Source organism: Heloderma suspectum, chromosome 1 (genome assembly GCF_057233095.1).
Source record: "Heloderma suspectum isolate Gila_16-S chromosome 1, 16-S_ref, whole genome shotgun sequence".
In the NCBI taxonomy this organism is placed as follows: Eukaryota; Metazoa; Chordata; class Lepidosauria; order Squamata; family Helodermatidae; genus Heloderma; species Heloderma suspectum.
The window spans coordinates 78,226,818-78,253,787 of record NC_139458.1 but is presented as its reverse complement, the minus strand read 5'-3'; the positions used below and the strand labels follow the sequence as shown (position 1 = coordinate 78,253,787).

The window sequence follows — 26,970 nt, the reverse complement described above, 5'->3', positions numbered from 1 at the left end:
TTGGGCTTCAGGGCTGGGCATGGGACAGAAATGGCCTTGGTCGCTTTGGTGGATGATATAGGGATTGCTCTGGATAGGGGCGAATGCGCCTTCCTTGTTCTCCTCGATCTCTCAGCGGCTTTTGATACCATCGACCACGGTATTCTCCTGGATCGCCTGAAGGGTTTGGGCATAGGGCACACTGTATTACATGGTTCTGTTCCTTCCTCTCTGGCAGGTACCAGAAGGTAGCTCTGGGGGAGGAGACTTCAGACCCTTGATTGCTCACTTGCAGGGTGCCACAGGGTTCTATTCTCTCTCCAATGTTATTTAACATCTATATGAAGCCACTGGGGTCTATCATCAGGAGGTTTGGGGTGCAGTGTCACCCATACGTGGATGACATGCAATTCTACTTCTCATTTAAATCTTCGCTAAGGTTGGCTGTAGAAACCATGTCCGAGTGTCTGGAGTTAGTGAGTGACTGGATGGAAAGGACTAAGCTGAAACTGAACCCCGACAAAACCAAAGTACTTTTTGTGGGAGACAAGGGGAGGTTGAGTGATGCTGACCTGGTGTTTAATGGGGTGCGGCTACCCCTGAAGGACCAGGTCCGCAGCCTGGGGGTCAGTTTAGACTCCCAGCTGTCCATGGAGGCTCAGGTGTCAGCCATGAGCCAGACAGCACTGTACCAACTCCATCTGATACAGCGGCTGCGCCCTTAACCATCTGCTCCCATCGGTAGTTCATGCCCTGGTCTCCTCTCGCCTAGACTACTGTAATGCGCTCTATGTAGGGTTATCCTTGAAGATGGTTCAGAAGTTGCAGCTGGTGCAGAATGCGGTGGCCCGCCTGATTAAAGGCAGCCGTCGGCGAGACCACATCACTCCAGTGCTGAAGGAGATGCACTGGTTACCAGTTGTTTTCCAGGCGCAATTCAAGGTGTTGGCATTGACCATTAAAACCCTATATGGTTCCGACCCAGTCTGTCTGAAGGAGCTCCTCCAACAACACATAGGTTCATAGATTCATAGATTCATAGAATAGTAGGGTTGGAAGGGGCCTACAAGGCCATCGAGTCCAACCCCCTGCTCAATGCAGAAAACAACAGAATGACATTTAATAGGGACAAATGCCAAGTTCTGCACCTAGGAAAAAGAAACCAAATGCACAGTTACAACACCAGGGACACTGCTCAGCGAGATTGGCCTTGGATGGCCTTCTCTCTGTCCCATCAGCCAGGACAGCTAGACTGGAGAGGGCCTTTTCTGTGGTGGCCCCCACTCTATGGAATTCCCTACCTACTGACCTCCGCCATGCCCCCTCTTTGATGAGCTTCCGCCGGGCTTTAAAAACCTGGCTGTTCAGGCAGGCATTTGGGGTGGGTTAGGGTTTTTTAGAGCAGCATTATCTTTTTTTTGTCTTTTTTTTTTGTTCAGTTGATTGTGTAAATTTGTTATTAGTATTGTATGCTGCCTAGAGTGGCCCTTAGCTGGCCAGATGGGCGGCTTATCAATCAATCAATCAATCAAATAAATAATGAAGTGTGGAACCATTTTTTTGAGTGAGCGGGTTAATGTTTAATGGGTAGGCACCATAATTAAGCCCACCACCCTAGTAGCCATTTTAATGGGAGGAAAGCTATTGGCAGTCAGTAGTCCTGTTGACTCCCCCCCCTCCAAATGTACTGACTTCGTGGCAAGTGACTCAAGGTTAGAATCATAGAATCATAGAATCATGGAATAGTAGGGTTGGAAGGGGCCTACAATGCCATTGATTCCAACCCCCTGCTCAATGCAGGAATCCAAACCAGAGCATCCCTGACAGATGGCTGTCCAGCCTCGTCTTGAATGCCTCCAGTGTGGGAGAGCCCACCACCTCCCTAGGTAATTGGTTCCATTGTCATATTGCTCTAACAGTCAGGAAGTTTTTCCTGATGTTCAGCCGGAATCTGGCTTCCTGTCACTTGAGCCCATTATTCCGTGTCCTGCACTCTGGGATGATCAAGAAGAGATCCTGGCCTTCCTCTCTGTGACAACCTTTCAAGTACTTGAAGAGCACTATCATCTCTCCCCTCAGTCTTCTCTTCTCAAGGCTAAACATGCCCAGTTCTTTCAGTCTCTCTTCATAGGGCTTTGTTTCCAGTCCTCTGATCATCTTTGTTGCCCTCCTCTGAACCCTCTCCAGTTTGTCTGCATCCTTTTTAAAGTGTGGTGCCCAGAACTGGACACAGTACTCCAGATGAGGCCTAAACAGTGCTGAGTAGAGGGGAACTAGTACTTCCCGGGATTTGGAAGCTATGTGTCTATTAATGCATCCCAAAAGAGCATTGGCCTTTTTTGCAGCCGCGTCACATTGTTGGCTCATATTCAGCTTGTGATCGACAACAATTCTGAGATCCTTCTCGCTTGTAGTGTGGTTGAGCCACGTATCCCCCATCTTGTAACTCTGCATTTGGTTTCTTTTTCCTAGGTGCAGAACTTGGCATTTATCCCTATTAAATGTCATTCTGTTGTTTTCTGCCCAGCTCTCCAGTCTATTCAGATCACTTTGAAGTTTGTTTCTGTCTTCTAGAGTATTAGCTATCCCGCCCAATTTTGTGTCCTGCAAATTTGATCAGCATTCCCTGCACCTCCTCCTCCAAGTCCTTAATAAAAATGTTGAAGAGTACTGGGCCCAGGACTGAGCCCTGCGGTACCCCACTCGTTACCACTCCCCAGTTTGAGAAGGTCCCACTGATAAGCACTCTGTGAGTCCGATTCTGTAGCCAACTGTGGATCCACTGGATCGTTGTTTCATCTAGCCCACTTTGAGCTATTCATCAGGATATCATGGGGCACTTTGTTGAAAGCTTTGCTGAAGTCGAGGTATATGATTTTATTTATTTATTTATTTATTTAATTTCTATACCGCCCAATAGCCGAAGCTCTCTGGGCGGTTCACAAAAATTAAAACCAAACAACACACAATAAAACAATTTAAAATATATAGAACATTAAAACCACAATATAACAATACAACCACAATAAAACCTAGCAGCAGTGCAGGAGTTTAAAAAGCAGATTTAAAACAGCAAAGATAAAAGTTTAGAAAGCTAAAATGCTAAAATGCCTGGGAAAATAAAAAGGTCTTCACCTGGCGCCGAAAAGAGTACAATGTAGGCGCCAGGCGAACCTCACTAGGGAGCTCATTCCAGAGCCGGGGTGCCATAGCAGAAAAAGCCCTCCTCCTAGTAGCCACCCGCCTCACTTCCTTTGGCAGGGACTCACGGAGAAGGGCCGCTGATGATGATCTTAAGGTCCGGGCAGGCACACATGGGAGGAGGCGATCCTTCAGGTAACCTGGCCCCAAGCCATTAAGGGCTTTGAATGTTAACACCAGCACTTTGAATCGGGCCCGGAAATGGACTGGCAGCCAGTGCAGCTGGAAAAGTACTGGCGTAATATGAGCTCACAGGCCAGTCCCTGTTAACAATCTTGCTGCCCTATTTTGGACCAGCTGAAGTTTCCAGACCGTTTTCAAAGGCAGCCCCACGTATAACGCATTGCACTAATCCAGACGAGAAGTTATCAGAGCATGGATAACTGTAGCTAGGCTATCTCTGTCCAGATAAGGGCGTAGTTGGTATACCAGCCTAAGCTGATAAAAAGTGCTCTGTGCCATTGAGTTCACCTGTGCCTCAAGTGACAGTTCTGGATCCAAGAGCACCCCCAAACTACGAACCTGATCCTTTCGGGGGAGTGCAACCCCCTCCAGAACAGGTTGAATATCACCTAGCCGGGCAGACGAACCACCCACTAACAGTACCTCCGTCTTGTCTGGATTGAGTTTCAGTTTATTAGCCCTCATCCAGTCCATTACCGTGCCCAGGCACTGGTTCAGAACAGCCACTGCCTCACCTGGTTTTGATGAGAAAGAGAGGTAGAGCTGGGTGTCATCCGCATATTGATGGCACCTCAGCCCACACCTCCGGATAACCTCCCCCAGCGGTTTCATGTAGATGTTAAACAGCATGGGGGATAAAATAGAGCCCTGTGGAACCCCATGGCACAATTGCCATGGCATAGAGCAATAATCCCCCAGCACCACCTTCTGGAATCGGCCATCCAAGTAGGAGCGGAACCACTGTAGTGCAGTGCCTCCGACTCCTAACCCAGACAACCTATCCAGAAGGATACCATGGTCGATGGTATCGAAAGCCGCTGAGAGGTCCAGGAGAATCAACAGGGTCGCACTCCCCCTGTCCCTCTCCCGGCAGAGGTCATCCCACAGGGCGACCAAGGCAGTTTCCGTTCCAAAACCAGGCCTGAAGCCCGATTGAAATGGATCTAGATAATCCGTTTCATTCAAGAGTGCCTGGAGCTGTCCTACAACCACCCGCTCAAGCACCTTGCCCAGGAAGGGGATGTTGGCCACTGGCCTATAATTGTTAACATCCTCTGGGTCCAGGTTAGGCTTTTCCAGGAGTGGTCTAATTACTGCCTCTTTTAAACCGACTGGCACCACTCCCTCTCTCAAGGAGGAATTTACAACCTCCTGGACCCAGCCGGACAACCCTTCCTTGTTTGATTTAATAAGCCATGAAGGGCAAGGGTCAAGCACACAAGTGGTCGATCGGACTTGGCCAAGCACCTTGTCCGCATTCTCAGGCCTCAGTAACTGAAACTCATCCAATAAAACTGGACCAGACAGTGACATCAGATATGATGTCTACAGCATTCCCACTACAAGGTCTACAAGGGAGGTTACTTGATCAAAAAATGAGATCAGATTTGTCTGGCAGGACTTGTTTTTGACAAATCCATGTTGATTTCGAGTAATCACGGCATTGTTTTCAAGGTGCTTCCAGATGGATTGCTTTATCATCTGCTCCAGAATTTTCCCAGGGATTGAGGTCAGACTGACTGGTCTGTAGTTCCCTGGTTCCTCCTTTTTACCCTTTTTGAAGATAGGGACAACATTGGCCCTCCTCCAGTCATCTGGCACTTCCCCCGTCCTCCATGATTTCTCAAAGAGAAAAGGCAGCGGTTCTGAGAGTTCTTTTATTACTTAGGATGCAGTTCATCTGGCCCTGGAGATTTGAACTCATTCAAAGTAATTAGGTGTTCCTTGACCATATGCCTATCGATCTCAAGCTGCAATCCTGCCTCTTCAGCGTGCATTTCGCCTTTGCCGGGGGGGTCATAGACCCTCTTTTGGGAGAAGACTGAGCCAAAGTAGGAACTGAGCACCTCTGCCTTTTTTTTGTCATCTGTTATCGTTTTGCCATCCTTATTTAATAGCTGAACCACCATTTCTTTCCTCTGCCTTTTTCTATGCACGTAGCTGAAGAAAGCCTTTTTGTTGTTTTTAGCATCCCTTGCTAACCTTAGCTCATTCTCAGCTTTAGCCTTCCTGACGCCATCCCTGCAATTCTGTGCTACCTGCCTGTACTCTTCCTTTGTTACTTGGCCTTCTTTCCATTTCCTGTATGTGTCCTTTTTTGTTTTCAGGTCATCCTTAAGCTTATTGTGAAGCCACACTGGCTTCTTCTGTTGTCTTCCACCTTTTCTTCTTGTTGGAATTGTTTGTGATTGTGCCTTGAGAATTTCCTTTTTTAAAAGCTCCCACCCATCTTGGACTCCTTTTCTCGTTAGCGTCGCTTGCCATGGGACCTTACTGATCATTGTTCTGAGTTTATTAAAATCAGCTTTCCTAAAATCCAGGGTACGCGTTTGACTACACTCGGCTTTTGCTTCCCTTAGAACCAAGGACTCAAGTACAACATGGTCGCTTTCCCCCAGAGTTCCTGTAACTGCTACTTTATCCACTAAGTCATCTCTTTTGGTTAGGATCAAGTCAAGGATAGCCGATCCTCTAGTTCCTTCCTCTACTTTCTGTAGGAGGAAGTTATCCGCCACACAAGTCAGGAATTTCCTGGAGGGGCCATGTTTTGCAGAATTTGTCTCCCAACAAATATTGGGGAAATTGAAGTCCCCCATTACTACTACATCATGCTTCCTTAAAACATTGGCTATTTGCTTTTCAAAAGTTTCATCCTCGTCTTCTCCTTGGTTGGGTGGCCGGTAGTAGATTCCGACCACCGGGTTCCTTTTATTATTTGCTCCATTTATTTTGATCCAGATGCTCTCGATGGGGCTACCAAGCTCATCCTCCTGTATTTCTGTGCAGAGATATGTATTTTTCACATACAGTGCAACCCCACCTCCCTTTCTGTTCCTCCTGTTCTTTTTGAACAAGTTATATCCTTCAATTGCTGTATTCCAGTCATGAGAGTCATCCCACCAAGTCTCAGTTATACCTATCCAGTCATAATTTCCCTCCTGTATTAAGAGTTCAAGTTCGTTCTGTTTGTTTCCCATTCTTAAAAAATGGGCAAGAATGAAGTTAATGGTTGACATGGGCTGATACAAGCATTATCCAAGTGGTGTAGTAGCTGCTGGGATCCCAAACTGAGTAGGTGCCTAACTGCTTGGTTAACTACCTATGTGACTACTTGGGGATTGTTATGTATAAGGAAGTTGTGATCTGCTGTGAATGAAACAAAAACTTTTGAGCAGCGTTACTTGCAAGGGAATTTTTTAAAAACACACCTTTTCTATTTTGACTTGGATTCATTAAATGAGGTGGGGAGCACCAATAAGAACCAGGTCTTCTCAGGGCAATAGACACTGGATAGAGAAAACCCTACATAAAAAAATCATTCTGATGCTTTGAATAATTTGGGCAGAACCTTGCCCTTTGCAGAGAATCCCTACTGTAAGAATACAAGTGTGGAAGGGCTCTAATGTGAAAGCATTATTTCCATAATTATAGCAGTTGGGAGGGTTCTTTTTCCTCCTAAAATCCAATATTGCTCTGTTGCACTAATATCACGAATCTTGTTTTCTCATTGTAAATATCCATAGTGTAATTGTATAAAGACCACTAATATTTTGAAAGTTGCTGATATCACAGTGATTTACTGTAAGCCTGGATGAGGTAATGGGCAACTGTTCAACCATGTGTGGCAAGCTGTTATTAATGCTCAAGGAACAGATTTTTACCTGGGGAGAGACTAGAGCTGAAGGAAGTTGCTAATCCAATGTCTAGTCTAAGTTATGTGTTGTCAGTAACCACTGCCTGCCTTTTGTAGCAGGTGCAGGCCTGAGTACAGCTGCTGTCCCTGTGCTCAGATGAACACTGGCCATTACTACAGCTCAACACAGGGTGCAACTGTGTCATCACCACTGTGTCTTACTTCCCCATTGTTCCACTGTGTTTTACCAGTCATGATGACTTGGTAAATGTCTTCTTAGTGTTCCTAGCTCTACTTTATTGTCTTCTCTTTCATCAAAGGCTTGACTCGAGGCACTGTTATTTCAACCAATTATCAGCAGTTCATATAGCACAGCAGTCCTGCTTGCTAAGCATGCTGACATTTCTAGGCAGGAGAAACATGTAGCTTAGGGTTTTGAGATGCACAGTCTGCCCTGCCAGATAGGAAATTGCTGCCCTAGAGATTAAAAAAACAGATACTGCCTTCCTCTGCAAAGTGCTGAGTAACTGCACAAGTCCTATGAAAATGACTGCTACTTTCACCTCATTATGTTTAGCTGTGTTGCTGGAGTGTGCTAAAGACAGAAAGAAGCATGTACTAATAAAGAGGAAAGCCATTTTGGATTCCTCTTTAATGTTTTGTACTAGCTTTCCCATCTCAATAGGAAGCCTTTAATAAGTGTTTTCCTAAATGGTATTACATATGACATGGGAAATTTTACTCTGTTCTCATAATCATCCATTTCATGTGAGGCTCCCCCCTCCCCTTTTGGTGCATTCCAAAGCCTTTGTACCTTTGCTGGTTACTGATTGATGGTTCTGTACTATGTTCCCTTTAATTTTGCAATAAGCTAACAAGGAGGCTGAGACCACAAGTTTACAGAGAATGGCTTATTTACTCAACCAGATTTGCAAGGATGACAGAGTCAGATTTAGTAGTCTCAGTGTGGTCCTGGGGAGGGCAGAAGATATATTTGAGAAAATGCACTATAAAAATTGCTTGTTTATTTTTCCATACAGAAGTAGTTTTAACTCAATTTCTGGGACAGCTCTCTCTTATAAACTTTGCTACAGATTTATACAAGGTGTGCATTAAATCCAATGCAATTGTATATTGGTGCCTGAAGTTAGGTATTTTAATTTCTCCAGAGCAAGAGATCTTGGGTTCATGCTCAAAGTGAGCTGCATGTGATGACAGAAGACACAGGTCTTCAAATACGGATCTGTCCCAATCACATATAAAATGTGTGTGTGATCCAAAGCACCTGAGGGATGTGCCCAACCTACCATCTTTCCCTCTGTGGATCCTCCTGAGGGAGTCACTTCTCTCCCAGCTGGGTTCTCTCTAGGTATAAGAGTCCAACCAGTGTGTGTGAGTGTGAGTATGTGATGGGGAGGAGTTTGGGAGATGGACTGCAGAGGTACGATTGTTGGGTGAAGTGCAATGATTGCTACTGGACCTTCCTCCTGCATGTTAGCACCATGGAGCCAGAAAGCAGGAGGACTCTGTGCTAGATCACAGACATTCTCTGGTTTCTCCCATGGCAGCAACAGTTGGTTGAAGGCCAGCCAACAAGAGAGAGCAGGAATTTCCCTCTGACCCTCGTGTGTGTGTGTGTGTGTGTGTGTGTGTGTGTGTGAGAGAGAGAGAGAGAGAGAGAGAGAGAGAGAGAGAGAGAGGTGAGGGAGCAGGAGAAGGACAGCACCAAGAAGAGGTGGGGGGAGAGAATAAAGGGGAGATTTTCTTTCCCTCTCCATGCATATGTGTGTGAAAGAGTGAAAGGAAAAGGGGGAGGGGAGGATGGTGGGGAAGGAGCAGGGAGTATTCCCTGTCTTTCATTGTGCAAGAGAGTATTCTACTCTGGAGGAAATGCCACTGGAGATGGAAGGTGATGCATCTGCCAAGGGGTGGGGAGGAACATGCTTCTACACTGGCCTGGCTGTTGGGCCCAATACGTATTTCCTCAGCTAGCATTGCCTCTAGTCCTGTTCAGTCTTGACTGTAATGCACTCTATCCGGAGCTGCCCTTGCTCCAGGTTCAGAAGCTGCAGTTTGTGCAGGATGCAGCAGTTAAGGTCCACAGTGGAGCGCCCAGCCATGTTCACATTACACCTGTGCTAAAAGTACTGCACTGGCTGCTTATACAGTACTGAGCCGTGTTCAAGGTTACCTTGTTGACATACAAAGCCCCAAACAAATTGGGATCAGGATACCTAACGGACCACCCCAGCTGACCTTTAAGCTCTTCAGAGGAGGCCTTGTTGGTCATTCTGCAACCATCAGAATGCCACCACGTAATGTCTTGGAAGTGAGCCTTTTCAGTAGTGGCACCCACCCTTTGGAACACCCTCACCCATGCAGTCCCAGAGGCAGAAAATATGGCATGTTTTAAACACCTCCTCAAAATGCACTTGTTTGCACAGGCTTTCTCAAGCTTGTAATTAATCGTAATCAATAATGCTGCTGCTCTATTTTATTATTATTTATATGGTTATTGTAGTTGTAGCCTCTGCAACATGGGCAGTGATGAGTGGCACAGTAGCTGATAGGGTTTCTTTCCTCAGCTGGTGGGGTTGGGTTTTGTCTAGTGCAGCTCTGTATGTTTATGTGACTTTCTGTATATATGCATGTGACTGACTGTGTGGGAGCTGAGAAGAGAGAGAAAGGAAAGGAAATAAAATAAAATAAAATAAAATAAAATAAAATAGATACAAAGAAGGTACTTGACAGAAACTCCCCGTCATCATCTTTTTGCAGGCCTTTACTTGTAATTAGGTATATTTTCTTTGTACTTGGAAACTAGTAGAATTGGCTTTTTTCAGTGATCACAGAATAGTAGAGTTGGAAGTGGCCTACAAGACCATCGAGTCCAACCCCCTGCTCAATGCAGGAATCCAAGTCAGAGCATCCCTGACAGATGGCTGTCCAGCCTCGTCTTGAACGCCTCCAGTGTGGGAGAGCCCACTACCTCCCTAGGTAATTGGTTCCATTGTCATATTGCTCTAACAGTCAGGAAGTTTTTCCTGATGTTCAGCCAGAATCTGGTTTCCTGTCACTTGAGCCCATTATTCTGTGTCCTGCACTCTGGGATGATTGAGAAGAGATCCTGTCCTTCCTCTCTGTGACAGCCTTTCACGTACTTGAAGAGCGCTATCATATCTCCCCTCAGTCTTCTGTTCTCAAGGCTAAACATGCCCAGTTCCTTCAGTCGGACCTCGTAGGGCTTTGTTTCCAGTCCCCTGATCATCTTTGTTGCCCTCCTCTGAACCCTCTCCAGCTTGTCTGCATCCTTCTTAAAGTGTGGTGCCCAGAACTGGACACCATACTCAAGATGAGACCTAACAGGCTATGAATTACAGTACTTGGGCTTTTAAAAGAAAATATTAAATGTGCTGTAGTTACTTTTGAAAGCCATGTGACATAAACAAAGCACATGATGGCACAGTGCAAAGTTTACATTGGAACAAATTTGAGATGACCATATCACTCATGGGTTCTCTTGACATTTGTGAATAATGTAGTCAGTGCAAACATCTGCCAATAAAAACTTTCTACCATGCCGTAATGAGGAAGTTTGTGCATGAGCTGTACATAATTCTGAAATGTATCCTATTCCTTGCCTTCACATCTGTTTCTATTGGGTCTTTCTTCACGTTTCTGCTCCTTTGAACTCCTGTGCTCCTTAGGATTCTGAAACTGGGATTGGTATACTGGTGTCAATGGAGCCTGCTTAAATGCTACATCCATTCCAGTGTTGTACCCATTAGACCAATTCTATTTGTGTGGATTGTCATTGTTGTTTATGTAATGTAGGAATTCTGTACATTGCACTTCTTTCTTTGTGTCTGGGTCTCTGGTAGTCCCCCAGGCTCTGTATGTGTATGCATATGTCCAAGCCTTTTCCAAGTGTGCGTAGTAGCAGGATGGAAGTCAGTCCTATGGCAGGTGATCCAGAAAGTGCATCAAGTGCCCAACTGCCTCCTAAGATGCTCCTGATTGTCCCTCTTCTTTGTTCATTCAGTGGTTAGCATTTTTGTTATTAACTACTGAGCAAACTTTGCAGGGCTCATGATGATAAAAAGCCATCATCTACGTGTCCATAGGGATGGCTCAAAGGATACAGCCCTGTTGATAGTGCATGACCATGAGGACACTGCACTTGCAAGGCAGCATTCAAGGTTTTTGTGAAGCATGTGGCCTACATGGCATGGATTGGGCCCTCCTTTCCACGCTCCTTGACATAAGGAAGGATGGTGGGAATGACCCCGTCTATGTTGAGCAGGTACTGTTTCTAAGCCCTGACTCACTAGTGCCTAGAGACCTCTTCAAATCCATAGCGAAGCATAACTCATTGGGAGACCCCCAGGAACCCATAGAAAACCGTAGCAGATTTTGTTAAGTAAAAGTGAAAGTCCGTGGCAGGTTCCACCTGGCTGACACTGAAAAATGCAGATTGAATTTCAGATTTCTCTGGCAACTCTAGCCTTTACTCTTTTTTTTGGAAAAGTTTCTTTTAGGAATATGGAGGGGTGCATAGGACTGTTAGCTGAGATCACCATCTTGGCCCATGTCCAATATGTTATTGTGCAGGGAAGATTTACTTTATCCATTTAGCCATTTCATCTAGCAGAAGTTGGTCTTCACATGGTAACCGACATATGCCATCATTCAGTGGCATCAGTGGTAGCTGTTCGTGGTGGTCCTTAGTTCACCTTCGTCAGTGGAGAGCAAATACATGCCTGTTTTGGTGATCCCAAACTTAGCTGTGTCTGCATATGTCATAGGAATTAGTCAAAAGGTGTGAAAAGCATATCTGTGGCTTGTTGGAACATAGAAGCTGCCACATGCAAGCCAAACAGGGTGGTTTGAAATAGATAGGGTCCAAACAAGTCATGAAGGTAGCCTTTTCCAATATTTATTGATTTATTCAATCAATTTATATATCACTGACCATATCAAAAGATATCTCTGAATAGTTATTATGTATGATATATCACTATTAGGTCTTATCCAGTCATGTGAGGTATCCTATCTCTTCCAGGCAACCAAAAAGCTCATCAGCCTCAGAAGAGAAGGTGAAATGTTTCACTTGGGAGATCCATTCCCTTGGGGATTTTCTCTTGGGCGAACATGCTGACAACAGCCAGGGCTGAAGTAAGCAGTGGGCAGGGCAACCCCCTTTTCTCTCTGCCTTTCTGCCCCCCCACCACCCAGGACAGAGGTTGCCCACCTGTGGCCTACAGCATTGCATAGACATTGAACTGTTCTGTTTTCCATCTCAGTACACCAACTTCCACAGAAGCAGAGGCTCTCTGCAGGCTTAACAGGAAATTGGCAAATTCATTGAATGTCACAGTATTTTTCAGATGTTATGAAGTCACACATCAGTCCTTATTCTCATCTTAATAAATATTCCGTGCCATGCCAGCTGAAGAAACCTTGTTGGGTATACCCATCTGGCTCTTTAGCTTTACTCCTTTCCCATTGTTCTGGTTCTTCTTGCACAAACTCACACCACCCCAACCCCATACATTAATCACTTCTCATCCTGCTTCGTACATATTTACTCTCTCTGGACCAATCTTCGCTTTCAACAAAGGTATCCCTTTCTTCTATCAGAGAGATGAGGTATAATGTGAAGCCGCGAGGTAATCTTGAAAGGTTTACTTGAAAGGATTTGCTTTCTGTACATTCTATTAAGATGCTCTTATAGTTGTTCCAAATTTTCTAGGAAGGAGTTGAAATAGCTGAATATTAGCCTGGGTGTTGAGGGTTGTCTGTCTTGTCTATACATTCCAGTTCTTGACTGGACTACTGTAGTTTCTGTCTTCTTATAATTCGAATACATTTTCCTTCTCCATGTCTGTTTGCAGGTTATCTTGACGAATCAGATTACCACGTGGCTAAGCAATGGTCTTGCAGTACAAGCAGACCTGCTGTCTCCAGCTGATGACTTGTCCCTGTCTGAAGGTAAGCAATCTTTTTTATTACAGTTGAAACCTGACTCTAACACAAATCTCCGCTGCCAGTCGTAAGTCTCTTGTTCATATTTAAGGGGCAACACAAATGTGGTTGTCAGACCCAGTATAAAATGTAGCTAGAGTTCAACCTTTGAAAAGTTTAAATGTTTAATAGACCAGTAAATGGTATTAATCTAAAATCTACATGCTTAGACCATAGAATGTTCATCCCGTGATTTGTTTGATAGTATGTTTAAAACAATTACTAAGCATCTGCTGAGTTGGTGAATTACAGAACTTCCCCTAATGTTAGAGGCAAGATATTTGAGGGACTAGCTAGATCCTTCTGCTGATCTAACGTGATATGATGAAACCGGGAATTGACAGTAATTATCAGCTATTCAAACGAAAAACAGCTTAGCTCTGTCGGAGAAAGAACAAATATTCACTTGTGCATCCTGAACCATCCCTTGTTTTGTTTCAAATGTAGCGTAGCAAAGTGCAGATCTGAGTACTACATTATGCTGTTGAAACTTGTGTATGATGTAACACAGCCTGATTTTGTTAAAAACCTGCATCTGATAAGGATATGGAAATGAGGCAATTGGAACAATTATCTTCCATCTAATCATGTGCTCTTATCCCTAGAGTATCCAGTTCTTCACTATCTAAGTTCTTTATAGCTTTTATACTTATAGCATGCCCTTTGTAGAACTGGGGCAAAGTGAAATTATAGGAGTCGGTGGCAGAATTAAAAGCAATTTTCTGAGTCCATTACCTTATCCGTGATGCATTAATCTGAACTATGGACAGTATCCAATAGGGCGCAAATGCTAATGTTATTATATGCTATTATATGTTAATGCTCTAGAGTAGTTTATGCTAGTGCAATGTAATTTACCTTAGTGGTTGCGCCCTGTTGGATACTTCCAAATATACGTTGCAACATGGATAGGGAACAGTTTCATACTGATGGAAAATATAATAGAAACCTGACGTATTTTAGACAGAAAATAAGAAATTTAGGGATTAAAATATTTTATTAATTGCTTATTTCTAACTAGAAAGACTTCATAAAAGCAATTAAAAATGACTATTGCTAGTATGTTATTTGCCCTACAGTGTGATACAGTCTATGCTAGTAGGCTTAAATACATTGAACTAGGAAAGATGTATACCTTCCATCGATGGACATAACTTGAAACTGTTGGTCGCATCACTTGTAGGGACGGGGGGGCGGTTACATGCATACATAAAATATTTTATGTGTATTCAGAAAATTGTAATGCAAGAATGTGAAAAATATGTGTTTGTAAATACAGATATTATGTTGGTATGTGTGCCAGGGAGCTGGGATTGGCCATGGCTCCCTGGCTTCCCATAGGATGTGGCTGGCCACTGTGAAAACAGGGTGCTGGGCTAGGTTTGTTCTGATTCCGGTTCTTTTTATGTTCATAGAAATGCAGACAGTTTGTAGGCAAAGGGGAAAAACTTGGGCAATACAGAAAGAGAGTGAGCGAGCGTGCGAGCGTGCATGTGTTATAGAGTAGAGACAGAAAAGAAGGGAGGGTTAACAAAGAGGGAGGAGAGAAGCATTCTGTGGGATGCAGAAAGAAAAACCAGGCTGACAATTAATTAACATCGAAAGAAAAATGCTTTTCTCCGGTTAAAGTAGTGACACAACCCTCTTTAGTTAGTAAAAATGTCAAAATGGCACCCAGAGTGACTTGAGTTGTGCATCTTTGACCAAAGTAACATTTACTAATTCTTCTGAAAAAGCCGAGCACAAAGAAGTCTCAGAATTTGTTTGGTTGTGAGAAGTTTAAACAAGCATTTCAAGCATAAAGTGTTCCAGCATGTTAGAAATTGAAAAACACTTGAGGGAATAACATTTTAACACATGCTGGGTTGTTCTCTTCTTTGTTACGGCAGCAAACTGCTTAAATCAATTGCAGACTTGTTTGTTCAAGCCCCTTTTGATGGCAGCAATAGTTTGCCTCTGTGCGTCATGAAGGCATGCTCTGAAATAAAGTGATTTACAATTGTCAAATACTCAGGTTTACTAGAAAGTTTTTTTTAACAAATCATAAGTGATTAGGCATCCTTTGTTGCCACAAATCCATTGGAATTAGGTTCCTGAGATTAAATACATTGGAGTTCTAATAAAATACCGGTTTGGGTTATCATTTTGAGTAGTCTAAACTGACAGCACTCCATTTCTTCTAACAGCTAGAGTATTGGATTTCATTTTGTTGTCACACTGTACAGCTCCCCAGTATCTGCTAATTGTATCCCCTTCAAATTAACGTCTATAATGTTCACTGGGGTTTATGCTCAAACATTAGATGGAAGTGGATGGAGGAAAAAAAAAGTCTTGTTAATACTAATTGAAAGACTATGGCTACACCGGGTAAATGGTAGAAAGATCACATTTCAAGTAAGTTTTACATATGCATAACTAGAATCACTCCATTAAAAGTTAAAGATTTGTGACACGAAGGAATTAAGTCCAAATGATGTTGAAGTTCATGGAATCATTCCCAGGCCTAGACAGCTTGGGCTTCAAAGGAGAAGGTGGTGCTCCCACATTGTTCAAGGCCTGTACCAATGTTTTCGATTCTCAAGGACTGGAGAAGATAGAACTAGCTTGTAACTCTTAGAACATGCTGTAGCCTCAATACTGCTGATTAATGACCTATAATTTGTCCTTAAATAGGAAATTGAAGATATCCCACACTGTCTTCTTAACTGCTACTTAAAATATGTTCAGTTATCAGTGTTTTGAAGAACAGAAGGAGGCTTGAAATTTGATTGAATTCATATCCATGCTATGAAGGCTGATAGTGGTAATTTTGGTAAGCCACCCTAGGAACCTATTGAAGAGTGAGATATCATATATAAACAAACATCCTATCTCTCTGGTAAAAGAGGAGTTCAGACATTTTAGCTTTTTGTACACATATAGGGTGTAGTTTGCATGTTTACTGGCATCACCCTGGTACCTTAGCTAAAGATACATTTCCCCCCAGAAAGGCAGTCAGAGCAGAGGCTTGGAGGCTGCCAGGAATGAGAAAAGAGCCCCAGATGGCTTCAAGGGGGCTGGAATCTAATTATCTATGCCTACCCTATACTGATTAAATTAAAGGAAATTGCTCCCATGGAACTGCAAGTACGTACATATGCCTACTTGACTTCCATTTCTCCATCACACAAGGGTATCATTAAATGGGTCAGTCCAAAGCCTTGGGGGAAAACATGGCCAAATCCTGAAGTGTCTCCATCCTGAGATAGAATACTGGTTAGAGTACCACCTGATGTCTTTTGTTCTGTATACTGTACTGTATCTCCCAGATGCATGGCTTTTTTAAAGCTCAGTCAACTAGCTTTAACTCAGTAAAGTATCCAGGAACCTCTTTGAGGTCTCATTTCATACCCCAGAGTCAAACTGTTTATCCTTTTGTTTGATCCCACCCATAGTCCAACCTCAGAGCCATTGAGTCCTTTGTGCTCTTTGTTCTAAAATCTATCATTGCCCTTGGGCTTGGGCACCTGGCACATTCTTTTTGTGGGCGTTCTTGTTGTTCTGCCATGGTAGGTCTCAGTTCTGTTCTAAAAATAATCACCTGGGGGTTGTTTGGCTCTTAGGACCCTTCTTTGTGATCCTTTCCTAGAACACTTACCGCTCTCCTCTGGCACGGAGCTCACTTTTCCAGTACCGTAGCCCACCGCTGCCATAGCTTGAACCACCTTGCTGCATCTGTGTTGCCTTGTATAGATGTCTCTGGTGAAACGCCTCTTGAGCTTAGAGCCTGTTCCCATGCAGGATGTACTCACCCTGTGAGCTGCCTGCATGCCCCTTTGGGGCCGTGCAGGGGCTGCACCATCTACATGAGTTGCTGGCTCTGAGTCCAGTGGTAGCGGTCAAGCAGGGAATCTAGGGCATTGTGGAAGTGTCTACAAAGGTCTCAGGTCAATCGCAGCCACTTATTTAGCCACTCTTTTTGTAGCTTCTTTTTTTAAAGTTCCCTTCCTTGCCTCATCTTCCTAGTTCTTTTGCCTCTATCTGTGTTTGTTATTTTCATCGAAGTAGTCAGGGTCTAAGGAAGAGCCCAGTTTTAAGGCTCTCCATTTTAAATTTTACATTTGTAACTGAAATGTGATGGCTAAGCCTCCATTTGGTCTCCCCATCACCTGGCTCTTCTCCTGGGCAACATGGTACTCAATACCTATTTTGAATTCATAGCCAAAAGGTGGGAGATCAGAGGGTAGCCTAGGCCCACTGTGATTTTTTAAGTAACCGTGACTAACCAGGAAGTGCTTTGTGCTCCCTTTACTCTGAAACAAGGTAAATATAACAGTTTGATTCCTTTTCCTTCTCATTGTATTCCTCTAAATCTATAATTTCTACCCCTTGTTGGCCCACCTTTTCACTAGCACTCAAGCTTCCCAAACACTGTGTGAAGGATTGTTGGTCTCTCTTCAACAATTCTGCAAGGTAGTACCAACCCAGCTGGATCTCCGATTTTCCCAAATTAACCCAGTAGCTCCCACCCAGGCCAAAAGGCAGTGTATTTAGCACTGAAGTTACTCAGACAGGTCACACCAACAGAAAGTTGGGATAAAGTTTATTGGTAAGGAAAGGGGCAAAGAGAAGGGGATAGGGGGAAAGGGTTTGGGTGTTACAAGATTTTACAAGTACACCGACTGAATACAAATCTGCAACCCAATTCAGAGATCACCACTCTCCAAGTGTATACTCCCAAAAGAAAACATAAAGCTAGCTAGACTACCCTATACATTCCAAAGTATGGGCCTCCCAGGATAACCAACGACCAGCAGCAGCCCTTGGTATCGACAGGGCAAGACAAGACGCTCACTTCTTTCTTTGTTCTCCTTTTAAGGTCTGGCCCTAGCAACTCCAGGCAGATTTTGGCAGCGCCCAATCCCAGCTCAGATCACCCCATCCTGCCTGTCTAAGGAGGGTACCTCATTCCGCCAGGTATCGTTGTTATCTCCTCCCCCCCTTATGCAGAGCAACTTTATGGCCTTGAGCTGCCTGGCTGAATAATGGCCCGGGCCCAATAGTCTCCAGGTGTCTGCTGTGTACGTGACTATCCCGCTGGTCCTCCAACTCCTTACTCTATTAACCCATTCTTGACATCCCTCCCTTTAAAAGATGAGGACTCGGGGGACAACCTCCCGAGTCTCTCTCTTTCTACTTAACCTATGTCTAAAAACTTTTCTAAAATATTATTCCCTCCTAAAAACAAGAAACAACTACCCCCCCCAAACAAGACTCAGCACTCTTGAATTATCCAACTAACAACCTCTCCCTTCCCCACTTGAAAGCTTCCATCATGCACCCGGGAGAGACTGTCAGCCAGGATATTCTTCTTGCCCGCTATATGAGAAACCTCAAAGTCATAGTCCTGCAAGGCTAAACTCCATCATAACAGCTTCTGGTTGGACCCTTTGACCCGGTCTAGCCAGCACAAGGGAGAACAGTCAGTTTGTAACAGGAATTTCCAGCCCCACAGATAAGGTCTGAGCTTGCCCAAAGCCCACACAATGGCTAGACACTCCTTCTCCATTGTGGCCAAGTTCCGCTCCCGGGGCAACAACGTTTTGCTCAGATAGACCACCGGATGCAACTCTCAATCGAGCTCCTCTTGCAGAAGAACAGCCCCCATTCCTGCCTCGGAAGCATCTGTTTGCAGAACAAAAGGGCCCTCGAAATCTGGGGCCTGTAAAATCGGGTAGTCTACCAATAGTTTTTTCAGTTGATCAAAGGCTTGTTGACATAGAGCCATCCACCTCACTTGGATCGGCTGCTTCTTTTTACACAGATCTGTCAAAGGAGCCGCTAAGTCATTAAAGTGAGGGACAAAATGTCAGTAATACCCAGCTAGGCCCAAGAAGGACTGGACCTGCTTCTTAGTCTTGGGTACCGGCCAATCCTGAATGGACGCTATCTTGGCATCAAGAGGCTTAGTAGTACCTCCCCCCACTCTATGGCCTAGGTAGGTAACCTCCCCCCGGCCGAACTGACACTTAGAAGCTTTAGCAGTTAAACCCACTTCCTTGAGGCTCACAAACACTTGATGAACATGCTCGAAATGGGACTCCCAGGTCTGGCTAAAGATAGCTACGTCGTCCAAATAGGCACAGGCAAAAGCTGCCAACCCATTCAGTAGCCCATTAATTAACCTTTGAAAGGTACTGGGGGGCCCCTTCAGGCCGAAGGGGAGTACTACAAATTCATATAGGCCGAGATGGGTGACGAAAGCCGACTTCTTAATCGCCTCCTCGTCCAAGGGCACTTGCCAATACCCCTTAGTCAAATCAGTGGTCGTGATTTATCGAGCCTTCCCCAGATCCTCCAAAAGGGCCTCAATCCTGGGCATGGGGTAGGGGTCTGGCTGCGTTAATAAGTTCAATTTTCGATAGTCGACACAGAATCTGATGCCCCCATCGTCTTTTTTTTTCTACTAACACCACAGAGAGGACCAAGGGCTTCAGGATGGCCTGATGACTCCTATCTCCAACATAGCTTGAATTTCTCGGGCAATATCTGCAGCATGTTTGCCTGTAGCATGGTAGGGGGAAGATTGAATAGGGCGGTGGTCTCCAGTCATGTTAGAATGGCTGGCTAGGGTGGTCCACCCCAGCACAGCAGAAAACAGTGACTTAAAGTCTTGTAAGAGGACCTCCAGCTGTTGTTGCTGCGACGTAGTCAAAGTTGGTGGGAGGACCACATCTTCTACCCCCCCCCAGGTCATGGCACTCTTCCAGCATATCCACCACTTCCCCCACCTCCTCTTTCTCGACCAAGAATCGGAACACCACATGCTCTCTACTCACATAAGGCTTTAGCATGTTAACATGGAATACCTTCAACCGTCGATTTGAATTGGGATAGACCACCAGATAGTTAACCTCCCCCAATCGCTGTTGGACTACCCTGGGACCTTCCCATTTCACAGATAATTTATCCGGCTTAAGGGGTTTAAGGACCAACACCTGGTCTCCCGGTTGAAACACCCAGAGTTTACTTTTCAATCATACCAGATCTTTTGCCCCTCTTGAGCTTGAGCCAGATTAGCTTGAACCTCTTCCCGAACGTCTCTTAAGGTGTTTTGTAAGTTCTGCATAAAGGTCACCACTGACTGGGGAGAAGAAGCCACAGCCCCCTTCCACTCAGCTCGTAGCAGTGCCAGGGCTCCCCGGATTTCTCGGCCAAACATCAGTTCATTGGGTGAAAATCCCAGGCTCTCCTGAGGTGCATCCTGGTAGGCAAATAACAAAAACGGCAAGGCTTGGTCCCAGTCGGCTGGATGCTGGAGTACATAAGCCCGAATCATTTGGCCTAATGTCTGATTAAATCTTTCTACCAACCCATTGGTTTGATGATGATAGGGAACACTAAAAGAAGTTTCAACACCCCGATCTCCCATATCTTCTGCAGGAGTCCCGAAACAAACCCGGTGCCCCATCTGACAAAATGGTATTGGGCATTCCTAGACGAGAACAAATGGAAAGCAAGGCTTTAGCTAAAGTGGTAGCTGTGATAGTCGACAAAGGCACCGCTTCCGCATATCTGGTGGCGAAATCTATGATTGTCAAAATGAACCTCTTTCCTGATTTAGTCGGGGTGTTAAAGGGGCCCATGATGTCAACACTGATGCATTCAAAAGGAGCCTCCACCAAAGGGAGAGGTTGTAGCGGAGCCTTAGGATGATCTTTTTTAAAACCTACTCTCTGGCAGGTTTTGCAGGAAGCACAATATTCCTTTACTGCTTTGGCCACTAGAGGCCAGTAGAAACCTTTAGATACTCTGTGTACGTTTAACTCCCAAATGCCTCCCCCCCCAATGCCACCTCATGGGCCAAACGGAGAACTTGTTCTCAGAAGCTTCGGGGGACAACCAGCTGACGTTGGCGGGTCCACTTCGCCCCACATCCCTTAGGGGCGAACTCTCTGTACAGTGTGCTATTCGCCCACAGGAACCAGGCCGGGCAGTCTGAGGAAACATCGGCAATACCCTGGGCAGCCTCTTCTCGGCAAGTCTGGAGGGTAGGGTCAGAGATCTGGGCTGTAATGAAGCTTGGACTAGAACTACCCCCTGTCTCTAGGGTGTCTCCATCTTTATTTTCCCGTTCCAAGTCTCCGTCGTCTACCTTGGCCCGAGGACTAGCAGCGGCCGCCTTGGTTTCAGCCCTAGGAAAGCCTTCTAGCGAGTCAGCCCCCCAATCAGGAGTTGCCCCCAGCAGTTTAGCAGCTTGGCTACGGGTAACGGCCCTCATCTGTGCCCTGTAAGCAAGATCATTCCCGATCAAAATATGCCATGGGGCGGAGGACTCCTCCTGATGAACAATCACATCCAATTCCCCCTTCCAGCCCTTATACTCCACCCGGACTCTAGCTACAGGAACCTCAATACTTGGGGAGTTATAAGGAGTGACGGAATAAGTCCAGCCTTCCTTAAGCTGCCTCTCCTCCAAATATCATCTGTCTGCTGCCGTTACATCTGCCCCTGTGTCCTGGTAAGCCCTGACTCGAGCCCCATTAGCAACAATACATTCACAAAACTGCATCTGGCTCCATTTGATCTGTCCCGACTGTACCAGCTGCATTCCCACTGGGGAGCCAGTAGCTGGGGTGCCCAAGCCAGTAAAACTGTGTTGGTCGGTTCCAGTTGATTGAACTGGAACTGGTCAGTTCCAGTTGATTGAAGATGCTTTCAGCATCTCTCCAAGCCCTCGGGGCGACTGGCAAAGGGGTTTCTGACGGGCAGCCGTTTTCCCCTCCAGCTGCCCCTAGGTTACGCAGCAGCTGCCCAGGTGCAACTTGTCCTTTCCAGTCTTCCTCAACCCATTCGGAAGTAGAGGACCCCACAGCCGGGAGTCATGGGCGGGCAATCATCGTGACCTTTGGCTGGGTCTCCATCGCTTTCTTCCGAGCCAGCTTGGGGCAGTCGCGTTTCAGATGGCCCACCTCTTTACAGTAATAGCAGCCCCCTGTTTAGGGGGTGGACGTGTCTCTAGGTAGAGGCTCCCGCTGGGTCACTTCCACTGTTCTCAGGGGGCCATTAGTCATTTTGGGTTCGCCCCCTCTCTCACTTCCCCCGCCACTAGCTCCTCCAAAAATCCTGGAACACACAGATCGGGAAGAGTCTCTCTGGCGATGGATACTCATCTGGTCAGCCATGAGCCCGGCTTCTCGCAAGGTCTGGGGATTCCTGTCACTGACTAGAATGGCCAATTCCAAAGGGAGTAAGGACAAAAATTGTTCCAGCCCTACCAGTTCCCACAGCTTCTCAAAGGACCGAGCCCCCGCCGCCTCCAGCCATATGTCCATAGCCTTCGCTAGTCTTCCCGACAAGGCGACATAGCTCTCCTTTGTCACAGGCTGGAGATTCGGAACAGTTGGCCTCAATGATCAGCAGACAGGTCAAAATGCTGTTTTACTAGGACCGTAAACATTTCATAGTCATTAGCATCTGAACGAGCCACAGATCCTAATAAATCTGCCAAGTCTCCCATAACATGAGCCCTCAAGAGGGCCATACGCTGGTGGGGTGGCACCTGTTGATCTTCACAGGCTAGCTCGAACAGAGAGAAAATCCCAAGCACATCCTGCCCTGGCTGATAAACCGGAAAAAGTTTACGACCCAGCTGGGCAAACACATTCCTTTCTTCTGGGGGCCCCAACTGGGCTTTCAACACTTCAATTTGCAATTCCATCGGCCTCATCTGCCGGGCATGGGCCTCTTGGGAAACATGCCTCCATTCCTCGGCACTGCTAGGGAGGCTATCTGATTCAGAGGCCGGTACCGGGCTCTCTCGGTTCCCACTAACTGGGGGGGCAGCAGGTAAATCCATAGGCCAATTTGCCACCTCCATAGCCATAGTTGGTACTTCGCCTTCTCCCAATCCAGAGGCAGAAGCCTCCACCACCCATTCAGTGACAGCCGAACTCCCAGCCTCTGCTCCAGGCAACTGGGAGGAAACAACCTCCTCTTTGTCCGATCCACTTCGGGCCGATGCCTGCATATTCCCTGACTAAACAAAACAACAAACCTTGGGAGTATACCCTGGCCCTGGTGTCTCCCTCTCTCTAATGCCTCCGTGCCCCGCAACTCCCTGAACAACTTCAGTGTCTTATCCCACCTCTGCCACCATGTCCAACAATCCTGCAAGGTAGAACCAACCCAGCTGGATCTCCAATTTTCCCAAATTAACCCAGTAGCTCCCACCCAGGCCAAAAGGCAGTGTATTTAGCACTGAAGTTACTCAGACAGGTCACACCAACAGAAAGTTGGGATAAAGTTTATCGGTAAGGAAAGGGGCAAAGAGAAGGGGATAGGGAAAAAGGGTTTGGGTGTTACAAGATTTTACAAGTTCACCGACTGAATACAAATCTGCAATCCAATTCAGAGATCACCACTCTCCAAGCGTGTACTCCCAAAAGAAAACAATAAAGTCAGTACAACCAGAGATATGTCGGTATACCATTGGAAGATGGGACTCCCAGGTCGGAAGATGGTCAAAATGCTACTGGGGAGGAACAGAGGATAAGTTCAGCTAGCCCCAGATGTGATGACGCAGCTAGCTCAAAGCCGAAAGGACAACTAGCAGCCGATGGTGCTGGTGGTGAACGACGAATCCGATGTTCTAAAGATCAACACACCATAGGAACCTGGAATGTAAGATCTATGAGCCAGGGCAAATTGGATGTGGTTATTGGGGAGATGTCAAGATTAAATATAGACATTTTGGGTGTCAGTGAACTGAAATGGACTGGAACGGGCCACTTCACATCAAATGACCACCAGATCTACTACTGTGGACAAGAGGACCACAGAAGAAATGGAGTAGCCTTCATAATTAATAATAAAGTGGCTAAAGCAGTGCTCAGAGACAGAATGATCTCAATTTGAATTCAGGGTAAGCCATTTAACATCACAGTGATCCAAATATATGCCCCAACCACAGATGCTGAAGAAGCAGAAGTAGATCAGTTCTATGAGGATCTGCAGCACCTACTGGGTAGTACGCCAAACAAAGATGTTATTTTCATTACAGGAGACTGAAATGCTAAGGTGGGTAGTCAAACGACACCTGGAATTACAGGCAAGCATGGTCTGGGAGAACAAAATGAAGCAGGACATAGGCTGATAGAAGTTTGCCAAGACAACTCACTGTGCATAACAAACATTCTCTTCCAACAACCTAAGAGACAACTTTATACATGGACTTCACCAGACAGTCGACACCGAAATCAGATTGACTACATCCTTTGTAGCCAAAGGTGGCGGACATCTATGCAGTTGGTAAAAACAAGACCTGGAGCTGATTGTAATTCAGATCACAAACTTCTTATTGCACAATTTAGAATCAGACTAAAGAGAATAGGGAAGACCCACAGATCAGTTAGATATGAGCTCACGAATATTCCTCATGAATATGCAGTGGAGGTGAAGAATAGATTTAAGGGACTAGATTTAGTAGATCGGGTCCCGGAAGAACTATGGACAGAAGTTCGCAACATTGTTCAGGAGGTGGCAACAAAAAACGTCCCAAAGAAAAAGAAAACCAAGAAGGCAAGATGGCTTTCTGCTGAGATGCTGGAAGCAGCCCAAGAAAGAAGGAAAGCAAAAGGAAAGAGTGATAGGGGGAGATATGCCTGTCAAGGGCTCCTTGGGGGCCTCTCTCAGTCTAATCCAGTAGCCAAGTTCAGACACAGACAAAGGGATTCTTTTCAAAGCTTTATTCCTCTTTTACAACTTAACAACTCTACTGTTAGATATGAGCAGATATGAGCAGCAGATATGATAGCAGCAGATACTAGATATGAGCAGCAGAGTACCTATGCCCTAAGTTAGAACAGTTGGTCCCCGTTTGAAGGAGAATCACTGACAGACCCTGAACTTATGGGCTAGGGAGAGTCCCTCCCCTTTTCCCTTGGATCCTCTGGGCGCAACCGTTGTTTGCATGCCAACCGGGCACTACGCCTCCTTTCCGCGCCCTCCATTTGGCGCCGCTCCCTGCGTCGGCGTCACGCGTCCAGCAAGTCTGCTTCCCACGCTCTCTCACTCCCAGGACTGCTATCTATGCTGGGAATGCCGGTGGGAGGAATCTCTGTCAGCTGTTGGCCCTGGGAAGGATGAGCGCGCTCCTCTCCCAGGAGCGGCTCTTCTTCCTCAGAATCAGAACTACTCTGGGATTTTATGGGCTCAGTGTCCACCCTGCCAGTGCCCAATTAAATGCAAAATTCCAGAGGTTAGCCAGAAGAGATAAGGAATTATTTTTAAACAAGCAATGCATGGAAGCAGAAGAAGATAATAGAATAGGAAGGACAAGAGACCTGTTCCAGAAAATTAGAAACATCGGAGGTAAATTCCAGGCAAAAATGGGTATGATCAAAAAGAAAGATGGCGAGGACCTAACAGAAGTAGAAGAGATCAAGAAAAGGTGGCAAGAATATACGGAAGATCTGTATAGGAAGGATAATAATATCGGGGATAGATTTGACGGTGTGGTCAGTGAGCTAGAGCCAGACATCCTGAAGAGTGAGGTTGAATGGGCCTTAAGAAGCATTGCTAATAATAAGGCAGCAGGAGATGACAGTATCCCAGCTGAACTGTTTAAAATCTTGCAAGATGGTGCTGTCAAGGGGATGCATGCCATATACCAGCAAATTTGGAAAACACAAGAATGGCCAACAGATTGGAAAAAATCAACTTGTATCCCCATACCAAAAAAGGGACGCACCAAAGAATGTTCCAACTATCGAACAGTGGCACTTATTTCACATGCCAGTAAGGTAATGCTCAAGATCTTGCAAGGTAGACTCCAGCAATTCATGGAACGAGAATTGCCAGATGTACAAGCTGGGTTTCGAAAAGGCAGAGGAACTAGAGACCAAATTGCCAATATCCGCTGGATAATGGAGAAAGCCAGGGAGTTTCAGAAAAAATCTATTTCTGTTTGATTGACTATTCTAAAGCCTTTGAGTGTGTGGATCATAACAAATTGTGGCAAGTTCTTGTTGGTATGGGGATACCAAGTCATCTTGTCTGCCTCCTGAGGAATCTGTATAACGACCAAGTAGCAATGGTAAGAACAGACCACGGAACCACGGACTGGTTTAAGATTGGGAAAGGAGTACAGCAGGGTTGTATACTCTCACCCTACCTATTCAACCTGTACGCAGAACACATCATGCGACGTGCTGGGCTTGATGAAGCCAAGGCTGGAGTTAAAATCGCTGGAAGAAACATTAACAATCTCCGATATGCAGATGATACCACTTTGATGGCTGAAAGCGAGGAGGAGCTGAGGAACCTCATGACGAAGGTGAAAGAAGAAAGTGCAAAAGCTGGGTTGCAGTTCAACCTCAAAAAAACCAAGATTATGGCAACCAGCTTGATTGATAAGTGGCAAATAGAGGGAGAAAACGTGGAGGCAGTGACAGACTTTGTCTTTCTAGGTGCAAAGATTACTGCAGATGCTGACTGCAGCCAGTAAATCAGAAGACGTTTACTTCTTGGGAGGACAGCAATGACAAATCTTGATAAAATAGTGAAGAGCAGAGACATCACACTGACAACAAAGGTCCGCATAGTTAAAGCAATGGTATTCCCCGTAGTAACCTATAGCTGCGAGAGCTGGACCATAAGGAAGGCTAAGCGAAGGAAGATAGATGCTTTTGAACTGTGGTGCTGGAGGAAAATTCTGAGAGTGCCTCGGACTGCAAGAAGATCAAACCAGTCCATACTCCAGGAAATAAAGCCAGACTGCTCACTTGAGGGAATGCTATTAAAGGCAAAACTGAAGTACTTTGGCTACATAATGAGAAGACAGGATACCCTGGAGAAGATGCTGATGCTGGAGAAAGTGGAAGGCAAAAGGAAGAGGGGCCGACCAAGGGCAAGATGGATGGATGATATTCTGGAGGTGACGGGCTCGACCTTGGGGGAGCTGGGGGTGG

General features: G+C 45.6%; 1 protein-coding gene across 26 annotated transcripts in view; it reads left to right on the top strand.

The window, feature by feature from the left end:
* The window catches only part of RAD51B (RAD51 paralog B), a 575,587-nt gene that overhangs the window by 201,426 nt on the left and 347,191 nt on the right, over nucleotides 1–26,970 (top strand). For 20 of the 26 annotated variants that reach the window (XR_014789899.1, XR_014789887.1, XM_084848233.1 and 17 more), the window contains one exon: nucleotides 12,892–12,988. Coding sequence is in view for 20 of the 26 variants with exons in the window: in XM_084848233.1 (XP_084704359.1) it covers nucleotides 12,892–12,988 (97 nt within the window). In the remaining 6 variants the exon portion in view is untranslated. Of the gene's footprint in view, nucleotides 1–12,059; nucleotides 12,173–12,891; nucleotides 13,058–26,970 lie in introns of those variants that run through there. The other 6 variants (XR_014789909.1, XR_014789878.1, XR_014789868.1 and 3 more) reach the window with 4 other exon arrangements.